Below are 17,175 nucleotides of genomic sequence, written 5' to 3' on the forward strand. Positions count from 1 at the left end.
ACCCGATCAAAACCCAGGTCAGTGGACTCCAGGGAGCTGGCCAGGGTGGCTTCCTCTCCTGGATAAAGTGTTGCACCACGAGAAGCCTAAGTAGGCCAGAAGGGTCTGCAGTATTCTGATAGCGCTGCAGCAGCAAGTCCACACCCACGTGTTTTGAGTAGTCTTAATCGTGGCAGCCGTTGAAAGCAGCCTAGAGAAGTAGAAGATTGGACCACCTGGTCTTGTAGGCTTCAGTGCCCGTTAGAGCTGCAATACTGGTTCGATGGCTCTGCCTTGGCCCATTTGTGCATTGATATGTGTGTGTGTGGGGGGGTGGTGGTTGGGGGGTGGGGATTCCCATTCCTGGAAAAAAAAAAAAAGAGAGAGATCACTGCCCATCCTTGAAAGACTTGGAAATAATGTCACTGTTCACTGGTGACAGACGTCATCACTGCTCACAGCTGGGAGACGTCACTCCTCACCCTTGGGGTACTTATGAGGTTTCCAGCTGTGGGCAGTAGAGAGGCTGGTGTCCAAACTCAGGCCACCTAAAGGCCACTGTTCACATCTTCAAAGGCTAATGGTCACCCAGCCTTCAAGATGCCTAGGGGGAACCAGCCACCGCAGGATCTCGACGCCACCACAGAAGGCAGCCATTCACTCCAACACCCCCCAAAATGCAACAATCCAAGGCAGACCCCAGAGCACACCCCCGCAGTGACCGAACAGAAGGGGGCCACACCCCGAGGCAGAGGCCGGGTGGGGTCCGCGCGTCGGCTGACCTCCCAGTCCAAGCTCTCCTCTGCCCAGGGTTCGCGCACACGCGGCCCTCCTGCAGGCCAGCGGATCCCAGAGCGACCCAACCCCACGGACCCACGCAAGGGCAAGGGAACAGCCTCGGGGCGGCGTGACAATCGGCAGCGAACGACTTTCACCACGAAGCCCGAAACCTCCACGCCGAAGCCCCCCACCCCCGAGCACCCCAGCATGGCCCGTGGCGGCAGTCAGAACTGGAGCTCAGGGGAGTCGGACGGCCAGCCAGAGGAGCAGACTTCAGAGGAGAACGGGTGAGCGCGCGCGCCCGGCCGGAGGACCGAGCCCCGGAGCCGCCGGAACCTCCGCGAACGTTCTGGGCCTATGTGGCGTCACGCCTCCTGGCGGAACCTTCCGCCGGCGCCGAATAAAAGCCGGCGGCGGAGGTACCGGCGGCTCGAGTGCGGCGGTGCCGGGAGCGCAACTGGGTCCCGGGCTCACGCTCGGGACGGAGCCCCGGGAAGCGGCCGCGACCGAGACGGTGACGCGCAGGCCGGCGTCGGGGGCACGGGCCGGGGGCGTCGGGGACGCGCTGACCCGCTTCGTCCGCCCCACTCCGCAGAGACAAGATGGTGAAGGAGACCCAGTACTATGACATCCTGGGGGTGAAGCCCAGCGCGTCCCCGGAGGAGATCAAGAAGGCCTATCGGAAGCTGGCGCTCAAGTACCACCCGGACAAGAACCCGGATGAGGGCGAGAAGGTGCGGGGCCCCGCGGGGCGTCGGGGTCACGGGAGGACCCGGGCTGTGAATTATTGAAGGCGGCGCAGAGGCTCTCTCCAGGCGCCGCGCCAGCCCGAGGGAGGCCGCGGGGCGCAGTCAGTCGGGGGCACCTAGCAAGGCTAGGTGCGGGGCGCCAGTGCCAGCAGCCATCCGCGCCTTCGTTCGCTCTACAAGTGTTTCTGCAGCCCCTGCTTCCGGGCTGTGAGGACCCTAACGGGGATCCGTGCTGACCTCTGGGAGCACAGCTCTCTGAGGTAACCCTGGCATTCCTGTGGGAGAGAGAGGACGCCGGCAAACCAGAAACCCTGGCACCGGTGAACAGAAGCTATGTGCTTGTTGGGCACCCCCCGGCAGCGAAATATTGTGTTTCTGTTCCGCGTGTTGCATAAGCCCTAGGGATGAGTTCCTGTGATCTGACTTGTACCTTAGACAAACCCAGTGTCTCTCTTGAGAGGGACTGAGTGGATATGATCTGTGAGGGCCACCTCCTGCCTGATAAGTTTTCAGACACGGAATCATCACTTTTTTTTTGTCGTTATTAATCAGGGGTGCAGAAGTCTGTAACCCGACACATCTGTTTATAGTGAGAACTCCAGGTTTCCTGTGACAAATGACCCACGGTTGACCATAAGTACTGACAGATAATAGGCTGAAGTGCTCTGCAACTGGTGTCCTAATTTGAACCTTTTCCATCCTGTTTACAGAAATAAGGCATTCTTCATTTTGTTCCCAAAGCGGAAATGGCCCACCTGAATAGGCGACTCAAAGTACCAGCCGTTTTGCAAGGAGAGTTAGCTAGCGATTCTGTTTCTTTCTTCACTTCTTGCCTTTTAAGAAAAGAAAACAAACCCCCAAGCAAACCAAACAAAAAACCCACTTTGGCTGCCCCAGATGAATCTGGGGAGCCAGCGCCATGGTGGGAGCGCATAGCAGTCACACCTGGATCACTTTTGGAGCCACTGATCACCCTGTCTAGCATTTAGACCTGTGGAAATGACACTCGGATTAAAATACCTGTCTGCATTAGTAATTCCAAGCTGGAGCAGGCAGACTGCTGAAGGTTGGCTGTGGCAGCAATGATAGAATATTTATATTTAGCCACATGTGCCGAATGTGGCTGTCACAAGTTTAAAATGCCTCCCTGTAAAGACCATTATACCCATTTGTGTCCCTTCTGGTCTATATTTAGGTGGCTTACTGTAGCTTTTAAAGTCCCCAGCTTTCTGTGTTGTGTTGGTGATTCACAGACTTGTGCTCCCTCAGTTCAGTTACAGATCGCTGACCTTTTTTGATATTTTTGTGTGTATGGGTATTTTGCCTGGATATATCTTTGCGTACCACATGCCTGCCTGGTGCCCTTGGAGGCCAGAAGAAGGGGTTGAATCCTCTGGAACTGAAGTTACAGAATGGTTGTTAACCACTGTATTGGTGCTAGGAATCAAACCTTGGTCCTCTGAAAGAACAGCCATCTCTCCATCCCTCCATCTCTCCATCCTGCAGACACTTCTTTAAGGATAGCCTCGAGGCTTCTCACTTGTCTTCTGTGTCAGAAGGCAACTTGGGGGAAAGCGTTCCCCTCTGGTCTCATGTCACATCACAGTCACCAAGAGGTTTGCTTCCCATCTGAAATGAGAGTGCTTTTGCTGTGGTCAAGCTTTAAGAGCAGACTATATTTGCCCTCTTCGCACAGTATGTAGTTCTCACCACCTACACACCTGCCTGGGCGGGTTATTTGCCCTTCTTTTAAACTAATATTTATTTCCAGCCAGGTACCCAAGGTAGTATCACATTACTAATTCTTTTATAAAGTAAGATGTGGCAGGTCCCACTTTCTTGGCTGGGAGGAGGGCAATGTGTACCCACTGTCAGAAATACACTTCCCTCCCTACTTTCCATGAAGGGGTGACCCATTTTCTTTAGTTTTTTTTTTTTAAACTAAGCCATCTTGGCAGAGGTCACCCCTGACCACCGACTGCCTAACTAGCCTTCAACCTTATCTTATCGTGATGACCCTTAGTGGTCTGATATCTGTTCCACTTAAGGGCATGAATGATTCTAGCAATGCCCTATAGATGCTAAAATGTTTCTTGGCTGGCCGAGTAACAAGGTCAGGAGAAACAGACCTCTTTAATTCCATGTGTAAGCAGGAGAACTCTCAGAAGTGGGAGGGGAGGACACAGTGAAGAGGAACCTGGGGTGGGTATGGATTGCAAATCTGAGGGGACGAGGACACCAGGGACAGTTTGTGGAAACTGCTATAGAATTCCCCAGAGAACTATTGATCATTCATTCACACACCAAACAGCTTCTCTTCTGATCCTGCAACGTGCCGGGCACACCATGAAGGCTTTTCCAGGGCTTTGTGAGAATTTGTATGTAGTTGTGGACTACTATGTATGCTACAGGTGGGAATTTGTATTTTTTTCCACCTAAGTTTGTCACATACTATTAATGTCTTAAAACTAGATTGAGTGAGTTGTTTCCACAGAGTCCCGGGACAGCTGAGACGCCATCAGTGTTGGTCTTTGTTTTCTACTCTGTTGTCCTGTGTTGCTAAGCAGTGGGCAGCCTGTGTTTGTTGTTAGCCATTCTACCCTACATGAAGTCTGTGCTTGATGTACCTGCAGTTGCTTTTCTGCAAGACTCAGGGTGGCAGGTCAACAAGAATAGTCTCTGTCAGGGGTCATGATAGCAGATCATTTATCCAGATGCATTCGGTCTTTTGGCCCACTTCATTATAAATTGTAGTTTGAGTAGCAGATGTTAAAGAAAAAAGTCTTAGCCGATTGTAACAATGCAGAAAGTTTCAGAGTATGGGCTGGGGATGTAGCTCAGTTAGTATAGTACTTAACTAGCATGCACAGTGCCCTGGGTTTGGTCCCCAGTGCCATGTAAGCCAGGTGCATGCCTGCAATTGTAGCACTTGGGAGATAAAAGCAAGTGGATCTGAAGTTCAAGGCTATTTTGGGCTTCATAGTAAATTCATGGGCAGCCTGGGATTGGTGAGGCTCTCTCAAAGAAAAGGACTGAAGTTTCAGAATACAGAGGAAATGACATCAGGAGGGTGTCCAGCCCAACCTGGTGTCTCTCCAGGCCCTTACCCACCCTCCCTCCATCATCCCTTCCTTTTGTTTTTGATTTTGCTTTGTTACAGAGTATCCATGAGTCCAGGTGGACTTAATGGCAATCCATCCTGCCTCAGCTTCCTTGAGTGTAGAAATTACAGGAATGAGCTATGTGCCTGGAGTTTCCCTCCCTCTTAGTACTTTATCATAAGCACTTTTCCAGGTTGCTCTGTGGTTCTCAGAGACATTTCTCAGCTGAACAGTCTTTCCATGAAAGGTCTGTGGCAAAGATCGTAGAACCCTAATCCCAACTGGGAGGAAAGGAGGTCTTCTAAGGAGCTAAATTAGACCTCAGAGTGAACAGGTCCCCAGAAGTAGGAGGACCTGTTACAAGCGTTTCCAGCCCCTGTCCCATCAGGTCTGGCCTATAATTGAATCACCCAAGTGACAAGGCAGTTTTTTTTTCTATTCTTCAGTTCATCTGTTAAGTCCAAGCCTCTTTGGGGCATCCAGGGTGTTTGGTGAGTGTTTTAGTGGGCCCTCTTGAGCATCATTAACCTTCAAAGAACCCAGAAGCCTCTGGTGGCAGCCTAGCCTACTTACCTTTCTGACCTTCCAAACTGTGTATTTAACCCCCAGGCCTCCAGTGGGTGGTGTGTTTTTTGTTTTTGTTTTACTGAAAAAGGCAATGGTAGTGTGTGGTCCTCACTTCCTTGAAAAAACATTTTGGGAGTTAACTCAGAATATTAATGGCTGTGTATATGGTGCTGATGGCTTTTCGTGTGTTGGAGGGTAGGTGCATGCATACCATGGCATCTATGTAGAGCTGAGTCAGCTCTTGGAATTAATACTTGCCTCCTACCTTGTTTTTAAAGCCAGACATCTTTTGTTTCCGTTACTGTGCTGTGTACTCTAGGCTAGTTGGCCCTAGAGCTTCCAGGCAACACCTCTTGTCTCTCCTCCTCCCACACTGTATTTTACAAAAGCTCGTACCACATAAGCTTTTTCGTGTGTTCTGGGGCTCTGAACTTAAGTCAGCACGGCAGGAACTTGTATCTCCTGAGTCATCTTCCCCGCCCCATGAAGAGTTTTTCATACTCACTCCTGGGGGCTGCAGAGATGCCTCAGAGGCCAAGAACACTTACTGCTCTTACAGAGGACCAAAGTTCAGTTTCTGGCATCTGTGTCAGGCGGCTCATACCCTGTCACTCCAGTACCAGGGATACATATGTCCTCTTCTGGCCTCTACTGTGCCTACATGCACATGGGCATATGCCCACATACACACACATAAATAAAAGGCTTAATTACAACTTTTTAATCCTGGTTGGGTTTTGTTTGTTTGTTTGTTTGGCCGACGCCTTATTTGTTGCTCCTGCTTATTAGGTCTTGGTCAGGAATCTGTGGAACACAGGGTGACTTAACATCTCTGTCAGTTTCTGTATCTGCGTCTTTGTGTCCTTTATTTTCCCCCGTAGGTTCTAAGAAGTCATGCAGGATAGTTTACACTTCTGTTTTTCCGAGTAAAGATTAGCCTTGGGAGGGCCAAGGGCCAACCTCATTTATTCTTATCTGGACTTGCAGAACTGAGCTGTTCATTTAACAGATAGTTGCCAAGTGTTGTCCACAAAGCAGACACAGTCGTAGGCTCAAAGACACCCTTGGTATTCCAAGCTGGCATCCCATCTTCACGGGGCTTGTCTTGCAGTGGGCAATAGCGTGAATCACAACAGCATGGCAGAAAGCAGTGCCCTTGAAAGGGACTGGGAGACGCGTGGGTGGGCTTGCAGGTTGAAAGCTGGGCACAAGGGGTTTAGGCTCCCTGGGAAAGGAGGCTTTGAGCAGAAGCTTGAAGACCTGTGTTTGCCACAGGGAGCCCTGGGGCACATGAGTTACAGTGTTCAGAAACAGCAAGGAGACTGCAGACTAGAGGGAGATTGAGATCAGGAATTTAGAAGATGGAGGCAGGAGGATGGTTGTGAGTTTGAAGTCAACCTAGATGACATAGTAAGTTCTTGGCCATCTAGACAATGCTACAAAGTGAGACTTTTCCAAAACACAAATACTGGGGGCCAAAGAGACGAGGAGGGCAGAGTTGGATTGTAGGTGACAGCAAGAATGGTGGCTCAGGTGGGTCACAATTCACAGGCTTGGTGCAGAACAGGCTAAAAGCAGGAGTGAGGAGGTTCCTGGGTAGCACAAGATAGAGGTTTTAGTAGTTTGTCTTATTTTAGATAGGTCCATAGACATAAGAGTGTGCTGAGAAGAAATATCCTCCACTGAACCACAACAATTAAGGATATGTGGTCACAGGTTTCCTGTCGCTAGAGCTTTTGTGAGGAATGTGCAGTTAAGCACTGTAGTTTGGTCTCCCTAGGAACAAGGACGTCCCAGTGGTTAGCAAATGTATGACTTTCCATTGGAAACACAGTAAACATTTTCCCATTTGTTCCAGTATCAGGCTTTGTAACTGTTTTTACCTGTGCATAATCACTCATCAGGTGAGCCTCTGTGCTCACGTTTCCTGTCTAGACTTATGGAATGCCCCTCTCAGTGTGGGTTTTCTAGTTCTTTTCTTACAATTGGATTCTGGTGGTAAATTTTTGGAAGGCATGCCACACGTGGGGTATTTCATCTGTCAGAGTTCCAGATAGAGATGGAGAATAAGCACCACCAGAATTTGTTGACAGGTGAGCCTGGTGTTGCCTTAAGGGAGCTGGGAGATGCTAGGATAGGCAGAGCTGGGAGGGCAGCACAGCTACATAGTATCTGGCATGTCAACTCACAGAGGGCTGTGGTTAGATTTCACACTGTAATCTAGTAAAGCGGTTCCTGTAGCTGGAAACCATGGTAACACCCGGAGCCCTGGGCTGCAGCCCTTGTAGATGAAGCCTTGGGGTCTTCATCTGCTGGGTTCCATGTCTTTGTTCTTGAAATATCTCCATAGCAAAGTTCCTTATAATGTTTATCCTTTGGCAGCAGATATATAGACTTAACAGCTTAACAGCTGGGGGTAGTGGTTTGTGATTACATTTAGAGGTAGGCTTGCTTATGGGAAAACATTGTAAACCTCTCTGGGACTCATTTTTAATCTATCTCTCTCTCTCTCTCTCTCTCTCTCAAGTTTAAGCTTATATCCCAGGCATATGAAGTCCTTTCAGATCCTAAGAAAAGAGACATCTATGACCAAGGTGGAGAACAGGCAATTAAAGAAGGGGGATCGGGCAGCCCCAGCTTCTCTTCACCCATGGATATCTTTGATATGTTCTTTGGTGGTGGAGGACGGATGACTAGAGAGAGAAGAGGTAAATGCTTTTAAATTTTTTTTTTTTTTACATTTGTGGAGCAGGGGTGTAGGTGTGTGTGTGTGTGTGTGTGTGTATAGGTGTATATAGATGTGTAGGTTAGAAGACAACTTGCAAGAGTTGGTTCTCTCTTGTCATGGAGAATCTATAGATTGAACTCAGAGCAGCATCAGGCTTGGCAGTACATGCCCTTACCCTCTGAGCCATCTTTCCAGCCTATAAATGCTTGTAAAGAAATGTAAGCAAGGTTTATAGTGTCTGTGTTGCAGGAATCAAGATGGAGTGTAGTTTTAAAAAGTGTGGCTGTTGGGACTCATTAGTTTGACTTTTATTAGTGTGCAGGCTGCTGGAATCTCTTGTATATTTAATTATCTGACACCTTTCCAATGCCCCATATAAAAAGGAGCAGATCGGATTGTAGATAGGATTGGGGTACATGTGGAATACTAGCACCCAGGAGAGCCGAATAGGGGTATGACTGAGTTCTAGGCCAGCCTGAGCTGCATAGTGGTGCCCAGTCTCAAAACAAGTGAGTAAGGTCACATTCATCCCCTGCCGTATGGCCAGGCACGGAATCGTCCAAAGGGGCATAACCAACACTTGAGTGCTTAGCAAATCTATCAAGAGTGCCCTTCTTCCCTCCCCTCTTCACCCACCCACCCAACTCTTGGGCCCCAATCTGGGCCAGGGCCTACAGGCTCTCTCATTATTCTGGTCAGGACACTGCCATGTTCAGGTTGCCTCATCCCCAGCCAACATCAGATGTTCTGAGAGACAAAGTTGACCACTGTTTTAAAATATTTGTAAAATGAATGACCTTCTCAGAATCCATTCTGGTTAACAGCTTTAGTCCTAGGAGGTAAATGACACTACACACATACACACACTCACACACACACACACACACACACTCACACACATTCACTCACACTCACACACATTCACTCACACTCACATAATCTGGGGTTCATGTGCCCCTTACCCTCTTCTTGGCCCCGCCTGCTATTTTGTGTCGGGGTTAATGTATCCTAGGCTGTCTCCAGATTCCCTGTGTAGCTGAGGGGTGGTCTTGAGCCTGTAACTTTCCTGCTTCTACATCCCCGAGCTCCATGCTAGAGGAATGCACTCTGCCAGAAGCTCCGTCCTCAGCCTCACTTCTTTACCACCACCACCACCTGCCAGCAGGCCTGCGGGCTGGCTGCTGTGTGGCTGAATTGTCTGTCTCTGCTGATAGCCCCTCCCCTGCCAGCTTACTGCAGATAATCCACTTTGGATCCTAAAACCATATAGACAGCCAAGCTTAACTACACTGATAGACTGGAGAAGTGCACTCATTAGTTTTAAGAAGTGTGTCAGTTGAGAGCCCCTGGATAATGTATTCGTTCTCACATTATAATTGGCTTTGAGCTTTAAAAAGCATGGCTGTCCATTCTGTGCACACGGTGTGCTGAAAACTATAACGTGCTTATGAGAAAAAAGTCCCTCTCCACTCCTGGTGTACTGCCTGCTCATGTGCTCGGTGGTGCAAACGTGATTAAAACTCTGGGTAGTCGCTTGCCCAGTTCTCTTAACAATTCTGAAATGAAAAGCTTCACACCCTTAACTGAGTCATCTTTCAAAGCTGACAGCCAAAAACCAGGACACCTTGTCTCAGTGACTGCTAGCACATCTGGGGAACAGGGAAGTGCTGCTGTGCTGGTCCCTGGGAATAGGCATAGTGCCAGCGCAGCCAGACTGCATCCTGAGGGCCAACTCTTCCCTCCATTCTGAATGCAGATAGGAGATTTGATCAGAGAAAAGCACTCCTGCCTGGCTGTATACTACAGAAGAGCTTGCTAACTAAGTACAAGGCTCGGTGCCCAAGCAAGAATTCCAGTGAAGTGGCTGGAGACTGTCATCCTTCATCTCGGAGGAAAGGGTTGTGGCCTGTGGAGGAACTTAACTGATCTATTTCTCTTTCTCCTTGTCCTCAGAAAAAGAAAATAGACGGTCTTTTTGTTGAGTTCTCTAAATGACTGGATAGCCAGGACTTAGCTCTCCATCTTGGCAGGGTCTAGTAGGATAGGTTGGTTTAATGACGCATCGCTTCCTGTGGGGTAGGGCGGGTTCTGACCCAACTCTAGTGTTCCGGCCTCCAGAAGAGTCTTGGGACATAGTGTAAGGCAGTGGTCTGGCTAGTCCCACTAACTGGCTCTTTGTCCCTCGGCAGGCAAGAATGTTGTCCACCAGCTGTCAGTAACTCTGGAAGACTTATATAATGGAATCACTAAGAAACTGGCCCTCCAGAAAAATGTAATTTGTGAGAAATGTGAAGGTAAGAACTAATATCAGAATGCCTCTCAGAGCTCAGATCCTTGCTTCTGCTTGTTTCCTAGCTCAGAGAAAAAGAACTCACCTTGTCAAGTGTGGGAGTCAAGTGGGATCTGTAAGCAGGAAACCCTGAAGCCACATCTGTTAGTCTAAATGTTTTTATTTTTTCTGGGCCGGACATCTATTCAGTATGTTGGCATTCATTCTAAAAGTTTCAATATCTGGACACAGTTCTCCTAATGTAGGGGTTGGCAGGGTTTTCCTATAGCAGGTGACAACAGACATCTGTGACTTTGTTCTGCCATTACATGAGTGAACGTGCCAGTGTCCCAGTAAGCCCTTACTTAATGTGTAAAATTTGAATTTTCAAGAAAAGTAAAATTTGGTGACCCTACGATCCATGTTGTCACACTGATGGCTATGGTGACCTGCACTGACAAGGCTTCTGTCCTGTGGTTCCCTACAGTCCCAGGCTGTTGTGCACCTGTGGCATGAGTGTTAGCACCTTGGATTAGATGTTAACACCTGGCTATGATCTACTTGACTATTCTCTGTTTTAATAAGTATAGGATGCTAAGCACAGTGCCCAGTGGGAGAGGTAGCTCCCTGCTGAGAGGAACACAGCTCTTCTGCTTGTCTCCCACCTCCACAGGCATCGGTGGGAAAAAGGGGTCTGTGGAGAAGTGCCCCCTGTGCAAGGGGCGGGGGATGCAGGTCCACATCCAGCAGATTGGGCCGGGCATGGTACAGCAGATTCAGACTGTGTGCATCGAGTGCAAGGGCCAGGGCGAGCGCATCAACCCCAAGGACCGCTGTGAGAACTGCAGCGGTGCCAAGGTTACCCGAGAGAAGAAGATTATCGAGGTGCACGTGGAGAAAGGTGAGGAGGGGCCCACCCTGCTAATCATGGCGCACGTGGGGTTAGGGGTCAGGGGTGTGGCTTTGTGTGGCAGCATGCTTACAAGATAAATGCTGCACAGTGTCCCTTCTCAGGTCATCTTCCTATGACCTGGCCTGAGGAAGCCAATGAGGTCACAGAAAAACTCTTAGAGGTTTTCCTGACGCTCTAAAAAGTCTTGACCCTTGAGTCTGTTCGGCTGCCCTTACATGTGCTTTTCAATGCATCCCTTGGGAATCTTATGAAGTATTTTCCCCAGTGGCTTTTATTGTTCATGGCTGCCTTAGCTTTTGAGGTTTTTGCACCTGTATGCCAGCCCCCTACTCCCTGCCTGCCCTAGGCTGATCCAAAGTCTCCCAGATGCAGTGCCTTTCCTTGCTGTTTTCTCTGGTGCTGTCATCTTAAGGCCCATTTCTGTCCTTTCTGTTTTCCCAGTTCTTTGACTTTCTGGTCCAACAAATATGTCATACATCAGTTGAGACCACAACCCAAACAGTCACCTGAGAAAAGACTTCCTCAGATAGTGCCTTTACCTTGTGTCTGTAAATCAACATCTTAAAAAGATCAGGCATTTCTACAAGTCCCCCCTTTAAGCCATAGAGCCATGTCCCACGTGGACCAGGAAGTGGGTGATGGCCTCACGGTGTGTGCCCTAGGTGTGGCACCCAGCACTGAGGGGCAGAGGAATGTGATGAGATTGGATATGGGCTCTTATTTCCTTCTCCCTCATGACTGTTGATCCAGGGCCTGTGTTGGAATTAAAGCTTTGCTTGGTAATTATCCCAGCTATTCCTCCGACACCGTGCCCATGGGAGGCTGGGAGGGGTAATGAGTTAAGACCCCCCCCCCATTTCTGTCCCTTCAGAAGCTCTGAGCTCTGGCTGTGAAGCGGCTAATCAGAAGGGTGATGTTCCATAGGTATGAAGGATGGGCAAAAGATACTGTTTCATGGAGAAGGAGATCAGGAGCCTGAGCTGGACCCTGGCGATGTGATAATTGTGCTTGATCAGAAGGATCATAGTGTCTTTCAGAGACGAGGCCAGGATCTGATCATGAAAATGAAAATTCAGCTCTCTGAAGCTCTTTGTGGCTTCAAGAAGACAATAAAAACGCTGGATGATCGAGTCCTTGTCATTTCATCTAAGTCAGGTAAGCGCCACTTCCGTGTTCCGAGTGTTCTGCTAACAGGCTGTGCATCGTGGCTGGCTTGCATGGTCTCAGCAGGACACTCTGAATAATGACATCATCTTATTCTTTTAAAGATGTGTCCCTGTGTGGGTGTGTGCGCTTGTGTAAATGCACCCTTGGAGGCCAGAGGCTCTTCCTGCAGCTGGAGTCACAGGCCACCTGACATGGGTTCATGCCTATCCTTAATTGCCACGCCATCTCATCAGCCCTAAATGTAATCTCTTACAGTTGGCTGAAACCAGGGATTTGCAAGATTGAAGCCACCCTGGTCTATAAAGCTAGATGTGATTTCAGTGGAGATGGGGTGTGTGTAGGGGTATGTGCGTTGGAGATGTAGCTTAGTTGGTAGTCTGTTTGCTTAGCACTCACGAAGTTGTAGGTTCAGTCCCCAGCACCATATGAACCAGGTATGCTAGTATGCGTCTGTAATCACAGTCTGAGGAGCTTGAGCAAGCCGGTCAGACTTACAAAACGGCGTAAGAAAGAGACTGTCTCAGAAAAACGTATGTCAAGCTTACAAAAGTTTGTAGAGATGATATACAAAATCCACCAAATGTGAGATTTGCCACTGTTTTACCCCATGTGCATGTGCTTGTGTGTACTTAGTCAAGATCAGGTACTTATGAAGGTCAAACCATGCACTGAGATGTGCTCTGTCACGTTCTAACGTCAGAGCTGCCTCTCTTTAGGCTCCACTCCACAGTGCCCCAGGTACCCAGTCCTTCCTGTCACTTGAGGCACAAAGTTGAAGGATTGCACTTCACACAAGGCCTTAGGTCACCTGTTATGGACAGAACTGGGCCTGGTGGTGTGTCTTAGTCCCCAAACGTCCTCATATCCCAGATCGTAGCCTTTGTGAGAGCCAGGAGTGGCAGCATTTGTATGACTTCTTTGGAAAAGCCCATCCTCGGCTAAGGGTGGATAATGAGGGCAGGTCATCCTGGCAGGGTTCCCTGGGTGGGGCCTGTTGCAGGGGGAGCCCTTGCTACCTTCCCTGACCCCAGCCTTGGGGAAGCTGGGAGTTAAGGACAGAAGTGGGGCGCATGAGGAAGAGGCCCCTGAGGGACAGAAAAGAAACCCTTAGAAACCCACTCCTGCTCAGGTAGGGGAAAAGGCAGGGCATCCAGAAAACCTGCTCAGATTCCTTCCTAGTATCTGGTGGGTGAGCGTGCATGCGTGCGGCCTGTCAGCTGAGCAGTCATCCCAGCACCAGCCCCCGGCATCCATGAGGAATGGCCCCTGGATAGAGTTCATTGGCATACTGAATGTTTAAAACTCCTGATGGACTTGAAAAGTTTCTGTGAAAGAAATTTCACTCTGTGTATAGTGTGTTGTTCCCCTGGGGAGGAACTGAGTCGGTCCTGTTTCTTCTGTCCTGTCTACATCTTCATGTTCTGTGGGGCTGCAGACTGAACACATGCTTATACATACTTGACAGCTTCTGGACTAGTGAGCTACAGCAGCCCAGACTTTGTCCATTTTCACGACTGAAGGGAGTATTTTCCAGATTTTATTTTGTCCCTAATCTCTTCCAAGCCTAGCAAGAAATAACCCTTTTAAGCCTTGGAGGAGAGTCTTAAGTGCCCCAGGTACGAATTTCCCAAGATGCCTTTCGAGATCTTGCCAATACAGACAAGGCAGAGCATGTGGTCCAGGGGGCATCCTAATGCACCAGTTTAAGTGGAGCAAGTGTCACCTAGCACCCACCTGGGATGCCCAGCCTCAGGAAGCTGATTGGCAGGGTGGGAGGAGTAACTGGGAGGCTCCTGTGAATCCCTTTCTAAGCTCTGCCTGCAGCTGTGAGCAGCAGTCATCTTGTTTGTGCTAGTGACATCCATAATCCCCAGAAGAGACAGGCACACACTGGCCCCACTGGAAGCCAGGTTCTCCAGTATGGCAGAGGTCTCAGTGTGCTTGCTGCTTCCTGATGTGGGCCAGGGCCAGTCTCCTGCCCCAGCCCCTGCTTAATGCCTGACAGGGATAGGACTCCATCCTCTGCCCATCACTGCAAGGCCACTAGAGCCCAACCCTAGCTCTCCTTAGAGGGAGGTTAACCTTTCCAGGCTCCCCTCATCTTCCTGTTTCATAAATGAACCTTCTTTGTGGCAGGTGAGGTGATAAAGCATGGGGACCTGAAGTGTATCCGCAACGAGGGAATGCCCATCTACAAAGCCCCTCTGGAGAAGGGGATGATGATCATACAGTTTTTAGTAAGTGCATCTCGACTCTCATGAGACATACTGTCTGCCACCTTGGCAGAAAGCAAAGAAAGCCCACTCCCTCTACTCTCCTCTGCAGGTAGTCTTCCCTGAAAAACAGTGGCTCTCTCAGGAGAGGCTTCCTCAGCTGGAGGCCCTGCTTCCCCCTCGGCAGAAGGTGAGGATCACAGATGACATGGATCAGGTGGAGTTGAAGGAGTTCAATCCCAACGAGCAGAGCTGGCGCCAGCACAGGGAGGCCTATGAGGAAGATGATGAAGGACCCCGAGCTGGCGTGCAGTGCCAGACGGCATGATGGTGCGGTGTGGCCTGGCCTGGTTGGACTCTAGTACATGATGAATGTAAACTTGGCACAATGAAAATGGCATCGCTTTAATAGCCTCACGTTTGGGGTGTCCCGTGTATGTGTTCAGCAGTCTCCACTGCTGAGTATCTCTTGGGTTTTCTTGTTTCTCTTCTAGTTGTAACTTAAGTTATAGCTTGATTTATATTTAAATGTTATAAGTTCAATCCCCTCTAGTCTGCATATGGAATCTGTTTCATTTGTACTTTCAGGACTTATTTTGGAGATGCCAGTACCACACTGACCTTTTGTGCTTCTTAGTGGCTTCGCCATGGTTCATTCCCACAGTAGGCCCAGAGGACCACTCTTGGCCCCTAACAAAGGCCCAGAAGGTGGGTGTCTGGCCCATCTCTAGTCTGTGGTTTTTCTCCCCTTCCTCCCTTGGCAGAGTCACCAAGGGTATGAGCTCAGGTCTGCTAGTAACATTTCTGAATCTAGACTCTAGAACTCTTAGATAGAAAAAGCCCACATATGGCTTGCAGTAGGCCCAGCATGCCTGGTTCATACTGAGTAGGCTGGACTCAAAAGCTGCAGAGACAGTCTAGGTCATACTGTTCTTTCCCCTTGACTGGTTAGAAAGGGGGTTGTTTGAACATCTCTTTTGGAAGTTTCCTGAACTTCCCAAGCCTTGTGATGACAAGCCCATTTTAAATGATAAGCCAATAAAGCCATTTGCCTGTAACCCCATACCTTGTTCTTTGTGCTCTTAATGATCATCTACTGACGACCTTTGCAGTGTTGTCCCACCAAAGTGCTTTCTTTCCCTAAGGAAAGCTAAGCCCTTCATATGTATCCCTGGCAGCCCTGACCAGCTGCAGAAACAACCAAAGGGGAGTGCTGGTGGCTTAGTTCCCAGCACACCAGCTTAACGTCTTAAGGGTGTGCAATGGCGCAGACCCCTCAGTATTTCCTCCTTCCTAAAGGCCCGTTGTTCTCACTGTACAGCCATACTGCAAAGGGCTTTCTGCTTGTGAAGTGTGGTGAGAACTGGCCCAACCAGGTTCTAGTTGGCTGGCAATGACAGCTGCTTGGGAACACGTTCTAGTTTTCTAGTTACTACTTTATTCCTGGCAAGTAGACTGCACTTTAAATAAAGGCTACCTCAGCCTCTAGCCGTAACCACTCCCTTCTTTTCTACAAATGAAGTTAAATACCCTGCTTTTTAAGCTGCTGGGATAAACCTGTCAAATCCACCCTTACTTGGTTTTTATGGTACCAGACTTTGACACAGACCAGGAACCTCTCCTGGGGGCGGTCAAAGGGCAAATGAGACCTATGGCTGGTCAGGTAAGCCAGCTGGCAGGAGCAGGCTCCTGTGTGACACTGCTGGCTAGCGACGCATGCGTTTCCAAGTACAGTGCTCGCTTTGACCGCAGGCCATGACAGACTTAAAACTGCTCCTCCAGTCAATAAATGGACCACAACTCCAGGGTGGTGTTTCTGTGCTGTGACTTACAAATAAATCATGGTTGGAGAGCTACTACTTAGCTTGTGTAGGACAAAACTAGACTCAGCTCTTTGTTATGAATCTACAGGGTGTTGCTTAACTGTCCCACCTGTACACTTTCCACTTTAAAATTAAAATTGAACTGGTATGAGACAAATGGCTTTGCTTTTTCTTTTCTTAGCACTTAACAGTGTTTCGTGCTAGACTATCTCACACTGATTGACAGAATAAGCTTTCTCTTGGGGAGCTCTGACTTGGGATGAATGCAGTGATCCAATTGGAGTGAACGACAGTAGAGAGCTGGAGTAGTGGGGAAGAGCCGAAGGGGACGGGGAACAAGGACTCTGAGACGCTGCCATCTGCAGAGCCTCTGAACTGTGAGGGTGTAGACCTGTCTGAGGAAGAGACACTGAGGCCAGGGGAAAAGGACAGTGTAGCTACAGGGGAGTGAGCAAGGGAGGTGGGAAAGCAGCCTGGACTATTCTAAGGAGCTAGGCCTGAGGACAGGTACAGTGTGACCAGGCACAGAGTTTCAGTAAGAAGCAACAAGCACTAGGATGTTAATGTCTGAAACCTTCCCCATCACCATGCAGAGAAGACCTAAGGTGCTGGAACTCTAGTCTGAGGCACAGCAGTGTTTAGCCCTGTCCACTAGTCTTAAGCCCACAAGGGCTAAGGCAGGCTGCCAGTAGGTCAGACCTCTCTAAAAAGAACAGGGAGAGAGGGTGTGACAAAGGGGGCATTGTAAATAGACACACAGGGGGATGCTCAGGCAGGTAGGATGACACCAAGTTCCAGTGCACTCAGCCTGTTTCCTTCAGAACTCCATTCTGAAATAGGCTGGTATCACCTGGGAACAGAGAGCTGCCTTTCTAGCCCAGTGAAC

General features: G+C 49.3%; 1 protein-coding gene across 1 annotated transcript; it reads left to right on the forward strand.

Moving 5' to 3' along the window:
• The first annotated feature begins 564 nt into the window (after positions 1-564).
• Positions 565-16,446, forward strand: Dnaja4 (DnaJ heat shock protein family (Hsp40) member A4). The gene is made up of 8 exons (XM_021172901.3): positions 565-1,046; positions 1,355-1,493; positions 7,704-7,884; positions 10,094-10,198; positions 10,847-11,074; positions 12,011-12,241; positions 14,390-14,490; positions 14,579-16,446. The coding sequence occupies exons 1-8, from the start codon at positions 580-582 to the stop codon at positions 14,792-14,794; spliced, it is 1,668 nt and encodes a 555-aa protein (XP_021028560.1). The 5' UTR covers positions 565-579; the 3' UTR covers positions 14,795-16,446.
• The last annotated feature ends 729 nt before the right edge of the window (positions 16,447-17,175 follow it).

This window comes from Mus caroli, unplaced genomic scaffold (genome assembly GCF_978045245.1).
Source record: "Mus caroli unplaced genomic scaffold, Mus_caroli_1 scaffold_11, whole genome shotgun sequence".
Taxonomy (NCBI): Eukaryota; Metazoa; Chordata; class Mammalia; order Rodentia; family Muridae; genus Mus; species Mus caroli.